The following is a 25,851-nucleotide window of genomic DNA, read 5'->3' on the forward strand; positions in this document are numbered from 1 at the left end:
ATCAAATATACTGAATTAATAAAACTAATAAATTGAATGAATGTGTCAAATATACATAATTTAAATGAAATAACAAATTTTAATTAAACTTATTCATTTAAATATTTACAAAAGAAACTATTACATTTAAAGTACACCTTTGAATAAAAGGATATTTAATTTATATTACATAATACATTTACATCACTTAATATTCATTATAAATATAAATGACACGCATATCCAAGTGCAATATTACATTTAAATAACTTAACACTACCAGTAAAACGTTTTTGAAGAGTAAGATTTTTAATCTAAGTCTCTAAGGCTCACCAACCCTGCATTTATTTGATATAAAGTACAGCAAAAACAGTAAAACTGTGATTTTACTATTTAATATACCTATTTGAATATATTTTAAAATGTAATTTATTCCTCCGATCAAAGCTAAATTTTCTGAATCACTCCAGTTTTCAGTGTCCTTCACAGTTATCCTTCAGAAATCATTCTAATATGCTGAATTGCTTCTTCAATTGTTAATTATTATGCGTCACCTGTCGGGGCTGCTCTAGGTAGCTGTGGTAGGAGGTGAGGGCAGTGAGAACAGGAACCACAGCGAGTTGAACATCAGTGAGGGAGAATCCATCAGGAGTTTTCTTCAAACGCTCCGATATCAGACGATCCGTCACCTGCACACAAACACACTCTCACAAATGAACTCACTTCCATACTATTCGTTCCAATGACATTTATAAATGTGTGCAGTATGTTACCATCGAGCAGAGAGTCGAGCACAGATGATCAATGTTGCATGGTGAAGTCAGGATCATCACTTTGTATTGAATGGTGCAGGACAACTTATCCAGAACCAGCTTCAGAACCTTCCAGTCAGTCTCCTGCAAACCAAACGAAGAGCTGATGTTTTACCTTTTATACCGCACACTGACTGTGTTGTAATTGTGTAGTAACTGTATAAGGAATACGTAAACGGTTGTGTACCATTTTGAAGCACTGGAGCAGCACGTTGAAGGCCAGGCTGTAGGGCAGACAGGCAGTGCGAATGGAGGAGGGAGGAGCCGCTGGTGTGGGACTTCCTGTAGGTGGCGACACGGTTCCTGTTGGCTTTTTGTCAGTCACTCTCTTCTCCGACTCCCTGAAAACCAGACATTTGAGATTTGGTCAATCTGAATGTTCTTCTTAATAATAAATGTAAACACATGATATAGTAAATCAGAATATCCTCCTTAATTTATACTTAGTATAATTTTAATAATAAATTGAATTAAATATTTACTTCATTTAAATATAATAATACATTTTAATTTAATTGAACATTTTTAATTTGAATACATTTTAATTTAAGAAATTTAGTTAAACTGAATATTCTCCTTGAAATTTTCTATTTTTTTATTTTATTAGTTTAAATTAATTTTAAATGAATGTTTTCTTCGTTTAAATGTAATAACACATTTTAATTTAATTAAAGAAACAAATTTAAATGCATTTACATTTTGTTTAGATTAAATAAACTTAGTCAGATAAAAATTTTCCATAATACTGCATACTTTTGAATTTTTTTAGTTTTATTAATAAATCTAAATTAATGTCTACTTTATTTAAATATTATAATAAATTTGACTGAATTTACCTGAATATTCTCCTAAATAATTTAAACTTTTTAATTTTATTAGTTTTAATAATACATTTAAATGAATGTTTACTTCATTTAAGTGTAATAATATATTTTAATTTAATTTAAAAAATTTACTTAAATTTTATTTAAATTTAATAGCAAATTCCAAAGTCCAAATCAAGGTTTACTTCATTTAAATGTAGTACATTTACATGTTTTTTAATTTAATAACAAATTCATTCAACCTGAATATTCTCCTTAATAATTTATACTTTTAATTTAATTAATTTTAATAATACATTTAAATGTTTACTTCATTTAAATATTTACAACTTTGATTTGAATAAAAAAAAAATGTAAATGTGTTCATACTTTTTTTAAATGTAATGATACATTTTCATTTACTTTATTTAAAATAAATTTAAATATATGTATACTTCCTTTAATCTTTATTTAATAATACATTTACATGCATTAATACTTCATTTAAATGTAATAATTCATTTACTTAATGTGAATATCCTCTTAAATAATTTCTGCTTTAATAATTTAGAAATTGATATGTAAATCAATTCATACTTTATTCAAATTTAATAATAAATATAAATTTAAAGTTTTAAATAAACTTAAATACATTAATACTTTAAATTCCTTAATAAGTGTGAGTGGGAAAGCGGCACCAAACACCCATGCTTGTTCTTACCCGACGTCACAGTGACAATATGGGCTAAATCTCAGGACTCCATCTTTATTGGGGACACCCAAGCGATGAAGAGAGTCTGCCCTCATCATCAATAAGAAATCAAAGACCTAACACACAAACAAAGAGAAAACAACACGGTTACCTTGTCTTGGGTGGTTTGAGAAAGTGTATTCTGAGTAGTTGTCAGAATGTTGCTATGTGGTTGTTACAATACTGACCTTGAGCCGTATGGAGCTCCCGATGGCACTGTAGTATTTGTTCTTGTAGTGAAGTTGCAGATGAGAAATCAGCAGCTCGTACACTCGACTGGCGTGACTGGCCGGCAGACTGTACAGTTTACTCTGGAAACAGATATAACGTCACTGGAGCTGCTATAGAGAATAATCACAATTACCCCGATCAGAGGAGGTGTTGCAGTACCTGTAGTATGTCTAGCAGACCCAGTATGGCGGTCCGGACGTCCTCCATGGGTGACTCCAGAGACAGCTCTCTCTCTCCCTCCATAGAGCATGTTAATGGACGACTAGCAACCTACAGGAGCGCAGAAAAGTTCACTCATACAAATCAGGACTCATATTTTTATGAAAATCTTGGGATGTTACATTAAAATGCTAGATAATAATTTAAAAAAATAATAATAAATCACCAATATATATATATATATACATATATATACATCAAGGACATGACGCCTAAATTTTCTATCCGATTGCATTTTTTCAATTAAACATTGGTTGAAATGCGTAAAAAAGTATGTACTCACTTTAACTTTTTAAAAATAATTAATTATTTGTCATTTGTCATGTGGTGCGACCATCCGGCCGTAACGTCTATTTTGGAAACATCTTTGAAATTACACTAAATTTATTTAGATTACTTTTGTGCACTTTGTTCCAAAGTGTATAAAATTGCAAAGCAGTTGTATTTATATTTCCAACATAATATAAAAACAAACTTTGTCCAATGATTTCCATTTTTTGAAATATCAAGTTGTGCGACCATTAGGGTGACCAGACGTCTCGAAAAATTCGGGACAGTCCCGAAATCTAAGCTGCTGTCCCGAATCCCGAATCCTGCTCTAATTGTCCCAAAAATTATACTGAAGCAAAATCTTAAATAGTTATTGTCTGATAAAACATAAAAAACTGTCCGTGGAGCGAGGTTGAGTCATCCTGCAGCCTGACAACCAGCACCCGCCGGCTGCTCATTGGCTGCAGCATCTTTTTTTATTTTTTTATTTTAGATATACCCAGAGCCATAGAGAAAGAGAGTTACGACACGCTTTGATCTCGCCGCCGCGCGGTCACGTGGTTCGTGGGGCGCCCAATAGTTCCAAACAACTCCGCACTGTCAATGTGTTTGAATGGGTTTAAGTAGGATAGACAGCAGTTTCACTATATTTGCAGCAATTTCGAGTAATTATTAACACATAATGTGCATTGATTGTGTATTGATAACTTCTCTGAATACGCTTTACAATCGCATTTTATTCTGGGCAGTGATAAAGAGACATAATTAATATGTTCTCATACTTTTTGGCAGTTAAATGTGACCAAACACGTAACTTTTATTCAATTAAATAATTGTAATATATAGTTCAGTTCTATTTAGTTAATATTTGAGGAGGCTTTTTTTTGTACTAAATAATATGTGCTATAATGATCCTGACCATTTAAAAGATAACATTTTCTAATATAGTATTTATATTACAGTTAGTTCATTTAAGGTAAAATACATTTGAATGTGTATTTGGACATGATCAAACACTCTCTTTTTTATATGTTTTGATTTAACGATTTAATGTTAAATAAGAAAAAAGTAATTTATTCGTGTTATTTTATGATATTCAAATAAACAACATAACTGAATATTATAAAAGGCAAGCAAAAATGGCATTTGACATAATAGAAAAGATGCAAATAGTGTTTAAAAAACACAAGGCAACGAAATTGCATTCAGCATACATTTTTTTATCGTATTTCTTTAATGCAGTCTTTACTGAAACTCATTCAATCTCCCACAGTGAGAGAAAAATTGCAGAAAGACTAAAAACGTAAAAATATGACAATTAGTATCTGGTTATGGTCGCTATTATGGTGTTTCTCACGTTATCTAACTGCATTTACAGTATAACTGTTTATTTTTTAACGATAAACATTAAGATGTTGCTAGCAGCAAATTACACTGTACCAACACCGCGGTCTCGTCCTTCTTTAAGAAGGCACCGTGTTCAAAATAATACTTCTGTATAGCCTATACGTATTAGGCTATATCAATTTATATGCATATGTACTTGCTAATAAAAATATGATTGGTTCATTAACTTCAGTTTGAAGTATAAAAATAGCCTAACGTAACTTCTATATTATATAAAATTATATGTATAGGCTACTTATATTAATAAAAACATGATTGGTTCAGTCACTTTCGTTTGAATTTCATTATCTTTATTATTCATTATTCATTACCCCCCGCCCCCCCGTCCCGAATTTCAACCGATCTCATCTGGTCACCCTAGCGACCATCAAGAAACAATTCTGTGACTTTTATGTTGAAATCCATTCAAAGATAGAACTTTGCATCATATACCAATTTGCCAAGGACCCATAGAAGCAACAAGCAGGTTTGTAACTCTATCAAATCTGGGAAAAAAATAACTTTTTTTAATGGCTGATATGTAGTTACCACATTTGGATATTATGTGGTATGACCTCAAAAAAAAAAAAAAAAAGAATATCAAGTTATTAATGTTATTTCTACTAAGTATTTATTTTTATTATAAATTCCATAGTGGCCTTTTGTGGGAAGCTAGCTTGAAATATCATGTGGTGCAACCGACATTTTTATCAGTTTTATGCAATTTACAGGAAAAATAAGTCTGCTGACTACATTGAAGAAGACAACTCTATAATAGTAGAACAATTATTATTTACAAAAAAGAAATGCAAATACTTTTTTTCTAGACATTTTAATTACTGATAACATCTAAAAAAAGGTTAAACATGTTAAGAAAATTCATTAATTTTAATACAAATCATGGTCGCACTTCTTTAAGGCCGATTCAAGTGAAAAAACGCTAAAAATCACTTCATTTAACATTTTTATTAATTTATTATTTTATATTTGTATTTTAAAATTGGCCTGTCAAAAATCCTTATACGTCACTGACCCATATACAGTTACAACACCTTCACAGCTCAAACTATATCTTTGTGAACTGCAGGACTTTTTAAATCACCTGCAGAAACGGTGAAAATCTAGATGTACACTTTCCCTTTACTTATGCAAACATTCTATTTTTTGAATTTCACATTTAAATTTTTAATTTTCAAAAAATGGAATGCCTCAGTTCCATTTGTGACTTCATCAGCGAGCAGCGTTACCTTCTCGATGATGTCGAGCAGGCTGCTGAAGTGATGTGTGTTGCAGCCCTCGGCGAGATCCACCAGCAGCTGCGTGGCTTGTTTCCTGACGGACAGATCTCGATCTTCGGCGATCTGACCCAGCTGAGGAATCACCACCACCTCGATCAGCTCCTCCTAGTCACAGAGAACACAGACAATCAAGAAAATGTTCTCATGAACATAAGGAGATGTATGTTTGGCTTAGGACTGACTTCATAGAGCTGTCGGTTTGTGCTGAGCACGAAGGACAGGATGTTCAGAACCTTGATCCTGATCATAGTACGGCTCTCATTTCTGACACACAGAGAGAAAGAGATGTTAGTCATGGGGTTTTGTTTTGAAATGTGACTTTAGTGTACTTTAGTGAAACTTTCAGACCTGAAGAACTTCTCCATGAGCTTCAGCAGATTCTGCAGCCATCCGTCTTTAGCCGGCTGGATGGACTGAGCTCGGTAGGAAACCAGCGTCAACACCGATGCATCCTACCGGACAGATACAACAACAGCCAATCAAACTAGAATAATACAATTCATGTAAATACATTTATGCTTTCTATACATTTAATAATACATGTATGCAATTTAAATACCTTCCTTCATTTATATTTCATTTAATTTTGGATATAAATTTAAACAAATGCATATGTCATTTAAATGTAATAAAATATTTTAAATTACTTCTAATTTTTAAATAAATTTAAATACATTTACACATTCTATAAATATTCATTTGAATTATAAATTTAAATAAATCCATTTGAACTTAATTTAATTAAACTATAATAATACATTTAAATGTATTTATACTTTCTTTAAATTTAATAATACATATACTCAATCTGAATATTTTCCTTAATTTATACTTAATTTAATTTTAATAATAATTTTAATAACAATACATTTAATAATACATTTTAATTAGGGCCGGGACTCGATAAAAAAAAAATTATTAATTAGAGGCTTTGTAATTAATTAATCGAAATTAATCGCATTTAAATCGCATATAAATATTTGACCTGAGAACAGTGAGAAGTAAGTTTTTTCATATGGATTTTTAGTATGCCATTGAATAATGACTGAATACATAAGCTTAAGCAACAAAATATATATATTTTTTTTGTTCAACCAAGTCCAACAGACCAGTGCAATATTGCCATTAAGTGTAGCAATAGGATATTTAGAAATATAGTAGCCTACATTTCAGGTACCCTATAGGTAGGTAGACCTTCTGTAAACTTCATGTCCATGTTCACTGTGGTTTGTTTTTGTCTGAACGCTAGTTGGTGCTCCAGTATAATCGGTCCGCCGAAACTCATCCAGTGAGAAACGTTCCGTGGTGCAAAAATAAGTGCGATTAAAATGCGTTAAAAACATTTAAAGCGTTATTTTTGTGTAATAAATTAATCGAAATTAACGCGTTAAAGTCCCGGCCCTAATTTTAATATAAATATTTACTTCATTTAAATGTATTAATACATTTTAATTTAATTCAAATTTAATAACAAATTTAAATATATTTGTATTTTCCTTAAATAATAATAATAATCAGTTTAGTCAGTCTACATATCCCCCTTAGTAATTTATACTTAATTTAATTGTAATTATGTTGGCTTGGAGAGCCAACATACTGTTATGCTATTTAAACTTATTATTATTAATCTTCTGAGCCGAAATGCTATACGCTACTCCTCCTAGGCCTTTAATGCGACAAGCCCCAAACTTGGCAGAGACCTGGGCCCTGACCACGAGATTGTTGTAATATCTATTTGGACTGATCAGACTTACAGTTTATTTATTATTAATTTTTGAATATGAAAAATTTCCCATAGACTTACATGGGCTACGGAGATCCCCGTCTGCGAACTATAGATCACTGAACGTCTTTAAAAAGCATTTAAATATAAAAACTCCAGCAATTGTACACAATAAATATAGAAGAACATTTTAAAGAGCTACATTGAGTGCAAATGAGCCGTTTCATGGGTTTCATACTAACATGGGATGCAAGGCTCGCATTTCTCTGTCTGTGTCAACAAAGACATCATTTGCACGTCTTTTAAATGTATTTAAATAAAAACACTCCAGCGATTGTACACAATAATAGTAGAGTAATGTATTAAAAAGATTAAATGCTTGCTTATTTCTGCTTTTGGGCTCAACTGCACAGCAACGCGTCGTGGCTTTGACGCACGCGCTCCACACTACATTAATCCTTGCTTCTGCCAATAAGAAACACTTCTCTCGGACAAACACAGACAATTTCAAAATACATCATAGCTTAACGAATATAATTGAAAACACTTGTTTATGTCTCTAGTGAACATGAACTGTTGAGAAATAAATCGGTTTTGGATCATTATATTGGATTTCAACATTTAAAGCGACCGCATTCTGCTTTCTGTCTTCAATGTTACTTGGCTTCTTTTATGTATTTATGTATGCATTTATTTATTGCTCTAACAAGAATCAATATATAATGAAAACTATGCAATGTTAATATGATTCAGAGATGAAGTCAATGATGGTAACGTTGTCCACAAGAGGGGGCCACAGGATAACTAATCCTTCAAGATCTCAATTCAAAGACTATTTTTACAGTGTTTCATTTAGATGACAAACAGGGAAATGGCAAACATTACAAGCGTATAAAAACAATTAAGTTTGATATCGAACTTTAGCTTCTAGTTATACATTTGAATAAATGTATACTTAATTTAAATGTATTAATACATTTTTATTTAATTTTAATAATCAATTTAAATATATTTATAATTACAATAAGGAATTTAGTCAGACTAAATATCCTCCTCAATTTATACTTAATTTAATTTTAATTATAAATTGTATTACATGTATGCTTCATTTGAATAATACATTTAATTAAATTAAATGTAATATATTTAAATTTACATTTATACTTTCTTTACATTTAATAATACATTTAGTCAAATCTAAATATCCCCCTAAATTTATACTTAATTTAATTTTAACAATAAACTAAAATAAATTCATACAAAAATTCCAAATAAATGTGTAACAGATTTTAATTTAATTTAAAGTTAATAATAAATTTAAATACATTTGCACTTTCTTAAATAAATCTGAATATTCTCCCCAATTTTTATTTTATTTAAAATTAAATCTAAATTTAAAAATGCAAATTAAATTTTAATTTAATTTATTTTAAATTGAATTGAAATTACAGAAATGTATACCTTCAACAGCAGTCAAACCAGGCAGCTTCAGAAAAGGACAAAGACAAACAGAGTGCAAAACTCACAGGACGTTTATCGGCGCACTTCTCCACCAGGTTAAAGAATCTCTGCGAGGATCCATGGAAGTCGTTTTGCTCGTAGAGCTCCTCGACAGTGCTCAGTAACTCATAAACGATCACCTTCAGATCAGGACTGCCCATCGTCTGCGCACACATGACATATATGAAGAGCATCAGGGGATAAACACCCATAAAACATCTCAGTGTGTGTGTGTGTGTGTGTGTGTGTGTGTGTGTGTGTGTGTGTGTGTGTGTGAGTGTGTGTACCTGTATCTGCTGCAGGAGTCTCTCTATAACGGACAGCAGGATGTCCCATGTCACGACGTGCAGCTCTCGGCCGTACTTCTTGATGAGTCGCGTGATCGACAGCACAATCTCGTAGGACACCACCTCATTAGCACAGCTCATGGCCTGGGCACAGAGGCCAGACAGACAGTTGCAAGTTTATGAAAACTATTTAACAAAGGTATCAGTACACTACTAAACAAAGCTTATTAATACACATTTGACTAAATCTAAGAATACAACATTGACGAATCATGACAAAATTCTAATTGGCTCTAAAAATTCATGTTCAAAATTCAACCCCCAATAGTCAAATTTTTGCTTAGAAGCTTCTGTCACTTCTCTACTGCAATCTTGGCCCACTCCTCATCTGAAAAAGCTTTCAGTTCACTGATAATCTTTGGTTTTCACTTTCATCAAATTCAACCAAATATTTTCAATGGGAATTAAATCTGGAGGCTGAACAGGCCACTCAAGAACATTCTACGACCAAACCCTGAACCAAGCAGAAGTAGATAAGTAGATGTATACTTGGGATGATTGTCTTGCAGGAAAGACCATTGATCATCAGCTTCATTTTTTGCATCAAAGGCATCACACTTCTCGCCAAAATGGCCTGATACTTCAAAAAAATTCATGATGTCTTTCATATAGTCATGATTTCCATGAAACAACCCCATAACAAGACTGATCCACCTCCATGTTTGACACTGGAGATGGTATTCTTTCGCTCATAAGCTTTGCCTTTTTTTGCAAGGAATACCGCTGATCCACTGGTCCAAAAAGTTCCAGTTTGGTCACTACTCCATAAAACATTCTTCCAGAACTCCACAGGTCTATCCAAATGAATTTTAGCATGTTCAAGCGTTTTGTTGTTCTTCTTGGTCAAGAGTGGCATTCGGCAAGTTGCCTCAACATGAAGACCTTACTTTCTTCTTATACTCTGCATTGAAATGTTTCTCCACCTTTCATAGGGTCATCTTGCAAGTCTTTGGCTGTACCTTGCAGATTTTTTTCTCAGTTGCTCTAATCGAACATTTTATGATGGTGCTTTTTTTGTTCAAGTTCAACAACTTCAAAGGTTTTCTGGTACTACACATTTTAAGCTAAGGAATACGGCTGCCAGCTGTGTCTCTAGGAACTTTTAACGTCTTGGAAATCTTCATGTAGCCTTAGACTTTCTAGTCATAAAATAATTTCTTCTCTATAGCTTTTGTGAGAGCTCTGTGGACTTTGCTATATTTGCTTGAACTGAATTTATGTACTGTGTGCATAACAGCTCAAGCTAATTCTGTTTTCTAGTAGAGTTTCTAAAGTTTTAATTGTGTTTTAAGACAATTTTTTTCCCCACCATACAAACAAGTGACTAAAAAACAGCAGTGTTGAATACTTACGACATAGCTGTATTATTAAAAAATCCTAGAACTCAAATTTTACATTATATATTGACATTATCACTTTTAATATGCCAGTAATCTGTTATGGATGCAATTTTCATAAAGTCCTGAATCTTCAGAAAAGCTTGTATTTGTAAAGTACTGCAATCTCTGTGGGGTTGGATTTTGATTGCAAATTTCGTACATAAAAACACGAAATTATGGCAAATTCGTAAATACCTTGTAGAAGGAAGGCAGGACGAGAGTGGGCGTGTTTTTGAGGGCAGGAAGTCTGTGGGCTCCCCACAGCGCCATACCAACAAAAAACACAGCACCCCTGAGAAGAGCAGCATCCTCACTGTACACCCTACACCAGACACACAAAAAAAAAAAACATGAAAAACAGCAAACTCAAAACAGTCATTATTTATTCATACACATTCCTCCAGATTCACAGCCTAGTCCCAGACTAAAATGTAAGTCTGCGCTGTTTCAAACTTGAACTGATTGATCTAGAAATATATCATTCCCCTTGTTTAGTCTCCAGATGCACACCAGTCATGTTTTTTTCATGAAGGCATGTTTATAAAAATTCCCCAAAAAAAGTCCTAATTGAACTGTGGCCTAATCCTGGTTTAGTCTAAGCCCTGTCTATGAAACCAGTCGTAAGTATGGGACAGTCAGTACCTCTCCTCCATGATACGGCACATGGTGTATATGGCACTGTGACCCAGGTGAGTTCCTAACACTTTACGCATCAACTAGAAACAATAAAAAAGTGAAAGCGTGTTTATGAGCTGCACCACAAATACATGATATATTAAACTCAGCTGAATGTATCAAATGAGCTTTATTTCTCTGTGTACCTTCCAGCAGGATTCGCAGAACTCCTTCACGTTAACCGTTCGGCACAATGTGATAATGAACACCGTCAGAGAGTCGGAGGGCAGGCAGTTATAACACACCACAGCGTCCAACACCTGCAGCGCAACCTACAGACACATGCACACATACATAAACTGACTCAGCTATCACTGATTTTATGGTAATCCTGACTTTTTTTACCTCAATATCTGTGGAGGCAGTTGTCCGGTTACACAGAAGGCAGACTTTCCTGTGAGAAACAAATCAATGATGTAAGTGTGTGTGAGAAAACTGTCTTATATGTGCATTTCCTTCACTTTTTTGACCAAATGTGACCCTGGACTACAAAACCTTAAGACCTGGACTACAAAGTCTTAAGCAGCATGGATATATTTGAAGCAATAGCTAAAAATACATTGTATGGGTTAAAATTATCGATTTTTCTTTAATGCCAAAAATCATTAGGATATTAAGTAAGGATCATGTTCCATGAAGATATTTTATAAATATTCTACCATTAATATATCACAGCTTAATTTTTTATTAGTAATATGCATTGCTAAGAACTTTATTTGGACGGTTTTCTTAATATTTCGATTTTTTTAGCACCCTCAGATTCCAGATTTTCAAATAGTTGTATCTTGGCCAAATATTGTCTTATCCTAACAAACCACACATCAATGGAAAGGTTCTATATTCAGATTTGAGACAATGTATTAAGCTGATTTTTTTTTTTAATTTAACCTTATGGCTAGTTTTGTGGTCACAAATTTCTTTTTTTTCCAAAGAAATTCATATATGTGACCTTGGACCACAAAACCAGTCGTAAGGTTAAATTTTACAAAACTGAGATGTATACAACATATGAAAGCTCAATAAATAAGCTTTCTATTGATGTATGGTTTATTAGGATAGGACAATATTTGGCACGAGATACATCTATTTGAAAATCTGGAATCTGAGGGTGCAAAAAAATCAAAATATTGAGAAAATCACCTTTAAAGTTGTCCAAATTAAGTTCTTAACAATGCATATTACTAATCAAAAATTACATTTTGATAGATTTACAGTAGGAATTTTACAAAAATTCTTCATGGAACATGGTTTTTACTTAATTTCCTAATGATTTTTGGCATAAAAGAAAAATCAATAATTTTGACCCTTACTATGTATTTTTGGCTATTGCTACAAATATACCCCAGCGACTTAAGACTGGTTTTGTGGTCCAGGGTCACATATAGACAAATGCACACTAATGTTCAGAAGGTTTGATTAGTAAGATTTTTTGCCATTTTTAAAAGTAGCCTCTTGAGTTCACCAAGGCTGAATTGATTTGATTAAAAGCACAGTAGAAAAGTAATACTGTGAAATATGATTGCAATTTCAAATAACTGCTTCCTATTTGATTATATTTGAAAATGCAATATATTTCTGATGCAAAGCTGATTTTTCAGACTCCAGCCTTCAGTGTCATATGATACTTCAGAAATCATTTAATTCTAATTTGTTGCTCAAGAAACATTTTATTAATATTATCAATGTTCAAAACAGTTGTTCTTTTTTGTTTTTGTAGAAACTTAAACTTAAAAGGATTCTTTGATTAATTTGAAACAGAATTTTGTAATTTTGTAACATTATAAATGTCTTTACTGTCACTTTTGATTAATTTAATGCGTTCTTGCTTAATAAAAATATTAACTCTTTCAAAAAACAAAATCCTACAGGCCCCAGTCTTTTGAACTGAAGTGTATATCCATCTACAAGTCAAAGTTCAAGCATTTAAGCAGAAACTTTCAAAAGTGAAGGAGAAATGTAAGTCTCTTTTCTTACTGGACCATGAGGGAGACATTCTCATCCAGATAGCAGGAGTTGAATTTGACCAAGTTCACAAGGACATGCAGGAAATCTGATGACAGACCAATGTCCATCCACAGCAGGACAAACCGAGCTGAGAAAAAAAAAAACACAAACACAAACACAAATTACACATCTGCTTATGAAACTAAATAAACCATTCACTATAAGACAAAAAAACAGCAGCTCAGATATATTTTTAATATCGTCTCAGAGGAAAAAAGCCATAGCGTTGAGTAAATGACTTTATTTCTTCTCTTGAACACAAACGACGACAATTTGAAGAATGTTGCTGGTAGCCATTGTCTTCCATAGTACTTTTCCATACTAAGGAAATCAATGGCTACCGACAACCGTTTGTTTCCTAACATTATCTAAAATAGATTATTTTGTGCTTATAAAAGAAAAAAAAACTTGAGGGTAAGTAAATGATGACAGAATTTTCATTTTGAGGTGAATTACCCATTAAAGGAGAAGTTCATTTGCAGAACAAAAAAAACAACAACACATATTTACCCCCTTGTCATACAAGATTTTCCAAGTGTTTCTTTCTTCGGTCATAAAAAAAATTATGTTTTTTGACAAAAACATTTCAGGATTTCTTTGTATATAGTGGACTTCTATGGTGCCCCTGAGTTTCAACTTTCAAAATGCAGTTTAAACACAGCTTCAAAGGGCTCTAAATGATCCCAGCCAATGAACAAGGGTCTTATCTAGTGAAACAATCCATTATTTTCTTAAAAACTGACAATTTATATACTTTTTCACCTCAAATGCTCATCTTATCTCATTTTCTCATCCAACTTCAAAATTGTCCTACATCACTGCAGAAGTACTGACCCAGTGTTTACAAAGTGAACATACAAAGAAGATTTTACAAAAAAACGTAAAACAACGATGTAGGACGATTTTGAAGTTGGAGGAGAAAATGAAATGGGAGTTTTTCAACATACCTTAACTGTCATGAACCGGAATACACAGAGTTTATGCAAAGCTAGACAAGACGAGCATTTAAGGTTAAAAAGTATTTCAATTGTAATTTTTTTGAGAACATAACCTATCGTTTTGCTAGAGAAGACGCTTCTTCCTCGGCTGGGATCTTTTTAGAGCCCTTTGAAGCTGCATTTAAACTGCATTTTGGAAGTTCAAACTCGGGGGCACCATAGAAATCCTGAAATGTTTTCCTCAAGAAACATAACTTCTATACAACTGAAGAGAGAAAGACATGACCATCTTGGATGACAAAGGGTTGAGTACATTAACTGTTATATCTGTTAAAATTATACAATTTCATATATTCTTAATATAATTATAGAAAATAATATTAAAAACATTAAATTATAAAATTACATTGTATGAATTAAAGTGCATAATTTAATACATTTAAATGTCCATAATTAAAGCAATTTTAGAATATACATAAAATAATATACCTATAAAAATGATTTTAAAAATAACTTTTTTTATATATTTTGTTAGCTAATATTATTATTTTATTGCTGCTGTTGTTGTGGTTGTTATTACTATTATTCTACTGGGTTTTTTTCTCAAACCTTCTATTCACCCCCCACCTCTGCTTTTTGTTTTATGTATCTTTTAAAAATTACAAATAAATAATTCATTTTGTATTATTTTAAACATTCTATAATGCCTTTTTAAATTACAGTGACAGCCTAAGAGAATATGAATAAATGTGTTTTTTTTTTGTGTGTTTTTTTCACGGTGGTAAAGAAAGTCAACACAAACATTGAGGGGGCCCAGGCCCCTAACAGTCTGGTAGTGAGACACCTATAAGATTTGACACCTATAAGACCCTTCTTCCTCAGCTGGGATCATTTTAGAGCCCATTGAAGCTGCATTTAAACTGCATTTTGGAAGTTCAAACTCGGGGGCACCATAGAAGTCCACTATATGGACAGAAATCCTGAAATGTTTTCCTCAAAAAACATAACTTCTTTACAACTGAAGAGAGAAAGACATGACCATCTTGGATGACAAGAGGGTGAGTAAATTATCTGTAAATTTTTGTTCTGGAAGAGGAGTCATGAGTCAAAGCATGTGTAAACCGTACCAATCTCCTCCTCCAAGTAAGTGATATCTTTCCCATTCTCCGTGAGGGCCTTGAACACCTCCAGTCTCTCGGACAGATCTTCATTGGAAGGCTGATAGTCCAGAATGATCTTGAAGAAGTATGCTCTGAGTGGACCCAACCGCTCACCCTATGAGAAGATAATGAGAAAAACGTAAGTAGTGTTTGCCGCCAGGTTGCAATGTGATTCGTGAAGTGTTCAAAATGTGCACCTGTCCCTGTATAATGGCTCTCAGCAACACCAGCACAGCATGACGGGCTTCAGGCGGCTGTTCAGGCTGCATCATATCCTCCACGGCCTTCCACACGGCCTCCACCGCATGCTGAAACACACACAACACACTTTAGATCTGCTCATCTGCACATATAGGAGAAAGCAGATGCTCCTCTATGTGCTCACCTCCTCAAACTTCTTCGATTTGGCGAGTTCGCACACATGGTTAATAACTCTGATCCGGTGGTGGAGGCTGTACTCTGGAGTGAGTTCCTGAATGACAGGAAGAGAGAGCTTATATTAGAAACACAAGGTCTTGGAGTAATACAGATGATGTGAGTGATTAATAGGAGAGTTTCTGACCATCAGGATGTCCAGTGTGATGATAAACTCTGAGGGTTTGCTCTCGGTCTGTTTGCTGTGGGGCCGAGTCGGACCGAGGCCAAACATCCCCTTGAACCGGTCCCGCAGAGACTCTTTACTGGGCTGTTTATTCATCTCTACGCCTGTGAGAGACCCTGAATGAGAGAATGAGAGATACGTCAAACCTCCTGGAGAAGAAGAAGCACAGAAGAGGAGCTGTAGACTGATATTAACTAAAACAAGCTTTTGGACAGTAAGATTTGTATTGTTTTTGAAAGAAGTCTTTTCTGCTCACCAAGCCTGCATTTATTTGATCCGAAGCACAGCAAAAACAGTACAATTTTGAAATATTTTTACTGTTTTATAAAACGGTTTTCTATTTGAATATATTTTAAAATGTTGTTTCTTCCTGTGATTTCAAAGCTGAATTTTTAGCATCATTACTCGAGTCACATGATCCTTCAGAAATCATTCTAATATTCTGATTTGCTGTTTAAAAACATATTATTATAATTATTACGTTGAAAACAGCTGAATAGAATTTTTTCAGGTTTCTTTGGTGAATGGAAATTTCAGAAGAACTTATAAATGTCTTTATGGTCATTTTTTATCAATTTAAAGCATCCTTGATAAATAAATGCATTACTTTCTTTAATATAATTTATACTGACTTCAAGCTTTTGAATGGTATAGTGTATTGTTGCAAAATTTGTTATTTGTTATTTTAAATAGTGAAAATAATTCACAATAGCAACAGAACCTTAATATAATTTAATTTACTTTGAACTTTTTTAGTTTATATATCTAATCTACTCAATTATCTCTATATCTATTTAAATATCTATTTAATTATACAAAATAATTATATAAGTTTATATATTTTTATATAATTATAGAAAATCATATAAAAATAGAATTATAAAATTATAATGTATAAATTCAATTATACATAAAATAATGAACATATAAAATGATTTTAAAAATAACATTATTTCACATTTTTTTAAATATTTTATTTGCTATTATTTTATTGTTTTTTTAAACCTTCTATTTCGCCCCCTACCTCTGCTTTTTCTGTTTTAGTAATGTATCTTAAAAAATATAAATCATTCATTTTGTATTATATTAAATATTCTTTATTACCATTTTAAATTATGGTGACAATCTAAGAGAATATGAATTAATGTTTTAATATTTTTCACATTGGTAAAGAACGTCTACACAGACACTGAGGGACCTCAGGCCCCTAATAGTCTGGTAGTGGGTAAGAAAAGATTGACAACTCCTTCTTTAAACAGTCTTACATGTTACATTTGGGGTCACTCTGTGGCATGTCATTTCTAGTACATTAGACCAAGTAGACCTCAAAACACTTTAACTACATCATAACTCATTTAGCATGCATAACAATCCAATTCAATATTATATATAGCCTCTTTTGGCAAGAAAACATGGCAGAAAAACAATGCACAAAAGTCAAACGTCTGACACCTCGTGACAGTTCAGTTCAGTCCGTGCACAAAAAAGCATGAATTTAAAAGTAGATCAATTGACTGTGACAGAAAACAATACCTGAAAATAAACAAGACAACCCAACAATTTAAAACATGCAAATCCCCGGTGTGGTCAAATAAACAAGGCAAAATAAATAAATAAACCAGTATCAATCCATAAACAACAAGCCATCGCAACAAACAAACACACTGTTATTTACCGTCTGCGGATGTTGGAGGTGGGATGATATTGAGAACATAAAACTAAAAGATAGAACTGAATCGCCCCCGATTTATGCATTTATTTGTCACGCAGTGCTACAGCCAACAGAACTGCCCCTGCTCTCACCAGCCCCCTTTACTGCCCCCCGGAAGTCATGCTTAATACACGGGCATGCACTTCCTACAAAAACACGTCACGTGACCGCTGATGGTTGGGAGTTGGAGTTCTGAGAGCCGCTATCGCGCGTTCGCTTTTCAAGCTCAGGCGGTGTTAGGAAACTACAAATGATCATCGCTTATAAAACTAAAGAGTCCGACTCACGAATCGATTCTTTCGAACAGTTCAGTTATTCATCATTTCGTAGATAACAGTTTGGATCCATTCACTGCGATTGAAATAGGTTCACTGAAAAGATCCGACTCAAACGAATGAATCATTCAGGAGTCGGACATCTGTATCGACAGCATGGACGGGGATGTTGTGTTTAGGAGGTGTGTTTTTAGCAAAGCTGCTGAGGTTATGTATGTTACATAAAGTAAGGTAATGTCATCTAATGTTAGCGCCAGCCAGGAATTTGTGTGTTTATATATTGAATCGTTTGACGGTAAGAATGAACTCTCCATATTTCGATTCAATAGCTGTATTAGACACTTCTGCAACTGAAACTATGAGGAAAAGTGCTGTAAATAAAGGAGGAATTCGCAGATTGAGATCCAGAATGGTTCAAGGGCTCAAATCAGAAGATGATTCTCCAAAAGTAAAAGCAGAAGTTCAGGAACAGAGTATTTCAGATGCTCCCCTACAGAAACATGCAGAAACTCCTGCAGGTAAGACAAACTAAAAACTATTTTTATAAATATATTGTATGATTCACAATTATGTTTATATGATTTTTCTATAATTTAATTATTATTTATTTTTATATAATTAATGCATGTATTTTAATATGTGACCCTGGACCACAAAACCAGTCATCTGAAAGCTAAATAAATAAGCTTTCCACTGTTAAGATAGGACAATATTTGGTCGAGATACAACTATTTGAAAATCTGGAATCTGAGGTTGGAAAAAAAATCTAAATATTGAGAAAATCGCCTTTAAAGATGTCCAAATTAAGTTCTTAGCAATGCATATTACTAATCAAAATTAGGTTTTGATATATTTATAGTAGGAAATTTACAAAATATCTTCATGGAACATGATCTTTAATTAATATCTTAATGATTTTTGGCATAAAAGAATCTATAATTTTGACCCATACAATGTATTTTTGGCTACAGCTACAAATATACCCATTCTACTTAAAGGAACACTCCACTTTTTTTGGAAATAGGCTCATTTTTCAACTCCCCCCGAGTTAATAAGTTGAGTTTTACCGTTTTGAAATCCATTCAGCCGTTCTCCTGTTCTGGCGATATCACTTTTTTTTATAGCTTAGCATAGATCATTGAATCCTCTTAGACCAATATAACATCGCGTTCAAAAATGACCAACGAGTTTCGATATTTTTCCTATTTAAAACTTGACTTCTTCTGTTATTGCGCCTGCTTAGGCCTTATTACGGCAGCGAACTTCCTTGACTATTACGCCGGAATGGGAGTGTAGTTCCTAATCTTAACGGCCTAGAAACTCGCAGCTTTACATTTCCGCTGGTCTTAGTACACGATATAACTACAGAAGAGTCAAGTTTTAAATAGGAAAAATATCGAAACTCGTTGGTCATTTTTGAATGCGATGCTATATTGGTCTAATAGGATTCAATTATCTATGCTAAAAGTAATAGCGCCAGAACAGGAGAACGGCTGAATGGATTTCAAAACGGTAAAACTCAACTTATTAACTTAGGGGGAGTTGTTGCCTATTTCCAAAAAAAGTGGAGTGTTCCTTTAAGACTTAAATCTTAATAGCATTTTATTTATGTACAGAGACTGTGTCAACTTGCAATAACACAACCACAAAAGTGAAAGAAGAAGCAGTGGAAGATCAATCCCGTTTGACCTCACCTAGTAGACCAAGGCGTGGCCGTGTGAAGGTGGAGTATGAGGAGGAGGAAGGGGCGGAGCTAAACCCAAAGAGGGAGCGCTGGGAGCCGCGTGATTGGAGAACACAGCTGTCATTCATCAGGGAGATGAGGAGCAAACGGGACGCTCCCGTGGACCAAATGGGAGCGGAGAAATGCTACGACACTGAGGCCCCGCCTGAGGTGAGCGAGAACCAATCACAGATCACCTGAGGTAACCGACCGACAGCCAATCAAAATTCTCGGTTCCTTTCTCAGGTGCGCCGTTACCAGGTGCTGATCTCCTTAATGCTGTCCAGTCAAACGAAAGATCATGTGACGGCTGGCGCAATGCAGAGATTACGCGAGCATGAGCTCAGTGTGGACGCCGTGCTCAAGATGGACGATGAGACGCTGGGTAAACTCATCTACCCCGTAGGCTTCTGGAGGGTAAATGACACATATGTGTTCAAATACATGTTTATATAATCAGATCAACAAATTTCAACAATTAAAAACTCCTTCTTAGACCAAGGTGAAGTACATTAAACAGACCACGGCACTGATCCAGCAGGAGTTCGGCGGAGACATTCCTGACACAGTAGAAGGTCTGATGCGTCTGCCAGGTGTTGGTCCTAAGATGGCTCACCTGGCCATGGACATCGCCTGGAACCGTGTTTCAGGCATTGGTAAGGCAGAAGTCAAGTTAGTGTTTGCTCTGAATCATATTGCATGAAAAATCAACCATTATTTATATTTTTGGCTTTATGTAAAAGTGTTATGGTGCGTTCACACCGCACACTTTGTCTGCGTCAGGCAACGCTCCCAACGCATCTAGTTTGACGCATGTACGTTGAAGTTTGCAACGCTTGCTTTTTGATGCATTCACACCACACACGTCAGGCAACGCTCCCAACGCATCTAGTTTGCACACTTCCCCTGAATAAACAATGGCAAACTAGTAGGGAGTGGACATTTTGGAATCTTCTCATGACCATGTTTCGCTAGCTAACGAAATGGGAAATAATTACGTTGAGAAAAGATTTGATAACTTACCCGACATCCCTATCTCTTCAGCGATCTTCATCCAAGCAAGTTCCTTTACATTCCTGTCTTTATACAACAACGAGGAGGGATCATACAATTCTCTGTGATTGCAGACGGCTACAATGAGCAATATATATATATATAATTAAATTGAAAATGATTTTTCTCTGCTCCCGCTTCATTCAAGATACGTGTGGTGACGTCGCTACAGTGAGACGCTCTGATTGGTTGATGCACTGCGTCAAGTCCGTCAAAAGTTCAGCTAGCTGAACTTCTGCGTTGCTTGCGTTTGCTGCGTTGACGCTTGAAACGCAGGTAACGCTTGAAAAGTTGACGGATCCAACGCACACAACGCACTGCAGAGCCTCTGACGGACTCAACCATAGACTTTACATGTAATCTTGCCGCAACTGACGCTGACGTTTGGAGCGGTGTGAACGCACCATTAGTTCACCCAAAAATGAAAATTCTGTCATGGATTACTCACCCTCCAATAGGGCTGCACGATTAATCGCACGATGTTGTGAGGCGTGTTTAGTCAATGAAGCCGGTACTTTGATTAGTAGTAAATCTCCATCACGTGCGTTCAACTGGAGCGGCAATTAATACACAGAGATGTAAATCACTGACAAGCTACGCCAAATGCGATTTTGAGTTAAGCTCCAGCTGAACGCACGTGATGGAGATTTACTACTAATCAAAGTACTGTCTTCATTGACTAAACGCGCCTCACAACATCGTGCGATTAATCGTGCAGCCTTACCCTCCAAACCTGTTCATCATCAGAACACAAATTAAAGGTGCCATAGAATGGAAAACTGTATTTACCTGATGATGGAGGTGGGATGATATCGACGAGAACATGAAACTAAAAGATAGAACTGAATCGCCCCCGATTTATGCATTTATTTGTCACGCAGCCAACAGAACTGCCCCTGCTCTCACCAGCCCCCTTTACTCCCCCCCGGAAGTCATGCTTAATACACGGGCATGCACTTCTACAAAAACATGTCACGTGACCGCTGATGGTTGGGAGTTGGAGTTCTGAGAGCCGCTATCGCGCGTTCGCTTTTCAAGCACAGACGGTCTTGAGAAACTACAAATGATCATCGCTTATAAAACTAAAGAGTCCAACTCACGAATCGATTCTTTTGAACAGTTCGTTCAAACAATCGATTCAGTGATTCATCATTTCGTACATAATCGTACATAACCACAAACTTGGCACAGTTGAATAAAAACAGTTCTGTACATGGACATGACATATCGTGAGTCTCAAACACCATTGTTTCCTCCTCCTTATATAAATCTGGTGTTTGCAAAAGACCACCGAAAAATAGGCCAATCCTAACATAACACAGACTGTGACGTAATAGTCGCAATCATTAATAGTTACGCCACCAACATTTGCATAGCCCAATCATCAGAAGTTCTGCAGGATGGCTATTGTGAAAAAACAGAGCAAGGACAATAGTGAAAATGGCAGATCATGGAAATAAATGTGATGTTCCAGGTCGTGCAGGAGATGTTAAGTGCAGGGATGGGTTGGTGTCTGTACTCAGAAACACAAGGAAAACAAATAAGGTGAGCCACTGAAGGTACATGGTTAGCTTCTTGTTAGCGGTAGCCTGATACATTGCAGTGCATAAGATTTCACTTACCACATAAACAGAGTAAGGAGAGATGACTATGCAGACGATGGCGAAAGATTTACAGATCCTGAGCATCACTAACAAGCATCTAAACTTGTAAAATATGTGGTAAGTACTGCCGCTGTAGTATAACGTTACACAGAGCATGTGCGATCACAAATCTCAAAAGTAAAATGATGGTGCATTCAAAATGGCAGTTTCAATGACCCGCATGTTTCCTCCATGTGCGAGCTACTGAAATGAGCCGCTCTGTGAAACAGCCAATCAGAGCAGAGCTCATCATTATTATTCAAGTACCTTCCAAATAAGGCAATAACAGACCATTTCATTCTAGAGACAAATCCTAGGGTTGTAAATGGACCTGTAAAACCGTTTCTGGAGAATTTTTGCCTTTACCTATGCCATATACCTTCTATGTAGATATCAGAGGACAATTTAAAATATTGTATTGCATTTTATGCCACCTTTAATTACTTTTGATGAAATCCAAAATCTCTCTGATCCTCCATAGACAGCAAGGGTCCTTCCACATTCATAAATAAAAATTTGCTGTTAATTTACTCACCCTCAGACCATCCAAGATGTACCCAAGTTTTTTATCTTCAGTAAGACAGTATAGATTATTTTTAGCTGGAACTGTGCCACTTAATGATACATGCATGGGCGTAAATCCCGGGGGGGACGGGGGGGACATGTCCCCCCCCATCCGAGGGTTGTCCCCCCCACCCCCCCCCCCCCCTCTAAAAAAATTATAAAAAAAAATCGCACTCTCTATTGTGAAAAATATATGTATGTATACCTACTCGTGTAAGTAGAAAAACCCCCCAAAAAATGCATTTAGAAACAGTTGAGTTCCCCCTCCCCTTCCTTACAGTGGTTTGGCCCACTGCCTGCTTTACACACAAGAGTCAGGTGTGTGGCTGCGGCTCAATTAATGCTGAACTCCAGTAATGCTGAACTCCATTAAATAGGGTATTTCATTAACTTTAAATAAAGCGATTCTCTTTAATGTAGTTGATGCAGACTCATTTATAAATTAGTTGCGGCAAAAATGCTGATTACCGATGTAATTTTCCATGAATCTGCTATATTAGCAATTAAAACATTACTTATCTAGTTAACGTTAGCTTGTTTACCATAGCTTGTTGCATAATGCAATGCAAGACGCCAAAGCAGTTTCCCATGCATTGTTTTATTTGTGACGACTTGGCATAATGTTAACTTAACATTAACGGCCACAATTAGAATGTTGCAGGTATACCTCACTTCCCTGATGTCAAGAGATAAACTATCGAGCGTTATTAGTAGGTCCAGCCTTTAGCCCTTTTGTTAGCGCGTCCGCCTCCCGTGCCGGAGACCCGGGTTCGAGACCCGCTCGTCGCGAGCGTGTGGCGTTTCATTTAGCTGTGCATTTACTAAATGAGCACTGTGTTACGTCCGAACAAACCTCACTATAAATAAAATTGTAAACCTTTTTTTGTTTTTGTTTTTATTGTTGTCTATCTTTATAAGTACAATTTGACTGTATTATTTTGCGTCCCCTTCAAAAATTGCTCATGAGAAATTTTATATTTATTGTCCCCCCCTACTGTTAAATGAAATTTACGCCCATGGATACATGAAATGCACATCAGCGGCTACCCGTTTTTTAGATATCATATCAAAGAACACTAAATCAATACCCACAGCTTCTTACAATATATTGAGGTCTTATGAAGTGAAACGATCAGTCTGTGCAAGAAACAGAACATTATTTACAATACTATTATTATAAGTCTCAGGCAAAAAAAGGAAATCTGATTCTTTTCTGTAAACTGATTCTTTCAGAAAATGAACTGGTTTAATTCACTAGTTTGTTTACATAAACGTGTACAAACTTTTTATAAACAAGGCTTAGATAGACGCTGGATTTACACATCATTTGTGATTCAGAACTGCAGCTGGTAAGTGAAACGGCATTCAATTTATGTGTTTTGTTGGCAATCGGCAAGCAGGAGCTCGGCTGTTTTCGGAGAGAATTGTAAAGCTCTATCTTTCTTTTGTAAATCTGTTCAAACTAAAGACGTTTTGGAGATATGAAGGATGTAGCATTACTCTATAGATACTCAAGATTAACATGAGATTGGGTGAAACTGTCTGTGTTATGCACCCTTTAATACATCATTAAAAGCCACAGGTATAAATTTTGTGTTCCTTGATATGCTTTTTTTCCCTTCAAAAATGTGCAGCCGCTGACTTGGGTTTCAGCTAAAAATCTTCTATTAAAGAAAAAAAGTCACTTATATTCAGTAAATTAACAGCAGATATTCATTTTTGGGTGAACTATTCCTTTAAGTGTCATTGTGTGTGTGTGTGTGTGTGTGTGTGTGTGTGTGTGTGTACCTGGTATTCATCACGTTGTGGGGACCAAATGTCCCCACAAGGATAGGAATACCAGTAGATTTTGACCTTGTGGGGACATTTCTCAGGTCCCCATGAGGAAACAGGCTTATAAATCATGCACAATGAGTTTTTTTGATGCAGTAAAAGTGTGCACAATCTCCTGTGAGGGCTAGGTTTAGGTGTAGGGTAGGTGTAGGGCGATAGAAAGTACGGTTTGTACAGTATAAAAACCATTACGCCTATGGAATGTCCCCATAAAACATGTCAACCCAACGTGTGTGTGTGTGTGTGTGTGTGTGTGTGTGTGTGTGTGTGTGTGTGTGTGTGTGTGTGTGTGTGTGTGTGTAGGTGTGGACACCCACGTTCACCGAATCTCAAACAGACTGGGATGGACCAAAAAGGAGACCAAGACACCCGAGGAGACACGTAGAGCGCTGGAGGAGTGGTTGCCACGGTAACCTCTATTTTCGGTCCTGTTGTTGCTAGCATTCATCTCCACAGGATAAAATCACAACAATTTAATTGAAGTACCATTTTTATCTCACAGAGATCTGTGGAGTGAGATCAACTGGTTGCTGGTTGGTTTCGGCCAGCAGGTGTGTTTACCTGTTGCTCCGCTCTGCTCCGTGTGTCTGAATCAGCACACCTGTCCCTCCGCCCACCGATCGTCTCCCAACAAGAAGCTCAAATCCAGCCCTGCAAAACCTGCCAGTAACAGTCCAGATCACAAACTAGCATCTCCAAGAGCACAGGTCAAAGACGAGCCAGCAGACACGTCTCAAAGGAGGAAGAACACAGTTAAACAGGAAGTGCAGCTGACATCAGACCAAGACCCTCCATCTCTCCTCAGAAAGAGAGACAGGAGGAAAGCAGGAGCACAACAGGACAGACCTCTGTCTTCACATGGGACACGAAGGACAGCAGACACTTAGATTCAGATTGAACTAAGTACTGTGTAAATGCAAAACAAATATCACATTGATGCGTTCTGTAGGTTTTCTATCAAATAAATTTTAGG

At 35.4% G+C, this 25,851-nt stretch overlaps 2 protein-coding genes across 4 annotated transcripts in view; one reads left to right on the forward strand and one right to left on the reverse strand.

Annotated features, from left to right (window-relative positions):
* Window positions 1-17,887, reverse strand: part of tsc2 (TSC complex subunit 2) — a 68,826-nt gene extending 50,939 nt beyond the window's left edge. For all 3 annotated transcript variants that reach the window (XM_073842731.1, XM_073842729.1, XM_073842732.1), the window contains exons 1-21: window positions 17,752-17,887; window positions 16,038-16,192; window positions 15,861-15,947; window positions 15,673-15,783; window positions 15,443-15,590; window positions 13,348-13,465; window positions 11,719-11,767; window positions 11,520-11,645; window positions 11,341-11,414; window positions 10,894-11,020; window positions 9,260-9,403; window positions 8,999-9,136; window positions 6,098-6,201; window positions 5,932-6,013; window positions 5,699-5,854; window positions 2,736-2,846; window positions 2,534-2,656; window positions 2,316-2,422; window positions 979-1,132; window positions 753-875; window positions 534-668 (exon numbers count right to left, since the gene is read on the reverse strand). In XM_073842731.1, coding sequence (XP_073698832.1) covers window positions 534-668; window positions 753-875; window positions 979-1,132; window positions 2,316-2,422; window positions 2,534-2,656; window positions 2,736-2,846; window positions 5,699-5,854; window positions 5,932-6,013; window positions 6,098-6,201; window positions 8,999-9,136; window positions 9,260-9,403; window positions 10,894-11,020; window positions 11,341-11,414; window positions 11,520-11,645; window positions 11,719-11,767; window positions 13,348-13,465; window positions 15,443-15,590; window positions 15,673-15,783; window positions 15,861-15,947; window positions 16,038-16,172 — 2,352 coding nt within the window. In that variant the 5' untranslated portion in view covers window positions 16,173-16,192; window positions 17,752-17,887. The remainder of the gene's footprint in view (window positions 1-533; window positions 669-752; window positions 876-978; window positions 1,133-2,315; window positions 2,423-2,533; window positions 2,657-2,735; window positions 2,847-5,698; window positions 5,855-5,931; window positions 6,014-6,097; window positions 6,202-8,998; window positions 9,137-9,259; window positions 9,404-10,893; window positions 11,021-11,340; window positions 11,415-11,519; window positions 11,646-11,718; window positions 11,768-13,347; window positions 13,466-15,442; window positions 15,591-15,672; window positions 15,784-15,860; window positions 15,948-16,037; window positions 16,193-17,751) is intronic.
* A 337-nt stretch (window positions 17,888-18,224) lies between these two features.
* On the forward strand, window positions 18,225-25,851 carry nthl1 (nth-like DNA glycosylase 1). The gene is made up of 6 exons (XM_073843207.1): window positions 18,225-18,580; window positions 19,679-19,956; window positions 20,032-20,202; window positions 20,282-20,441; window positions 25,182-25,287; window positions 25,381-25,851. Exons 1-6 carry the CDS (start codon window positions 18,307-18,309, stop codon window positions 25,763-25,765), a joined length of 1,374 nt encoding a protein of 457 aa, XP_073699308.1. The 5' UTR covers window positions 18,225-18,306; the 3' UTR covers window positions 25,766-25,851.

This window comes from Garra rufa, chromosome 6, assembly GCF_049309525.1.
Source record: "Garra rufa chromosome 6, GarRuf1.0, whole genome shotgun sequence".
Classification (NCBI taxonomy): domain Eukaryota; kingdom Metazoa; phylum Chordata; class Actinopteri; order Cypriniformes; family Cyprinidae; genus Garra; species Garra rufa.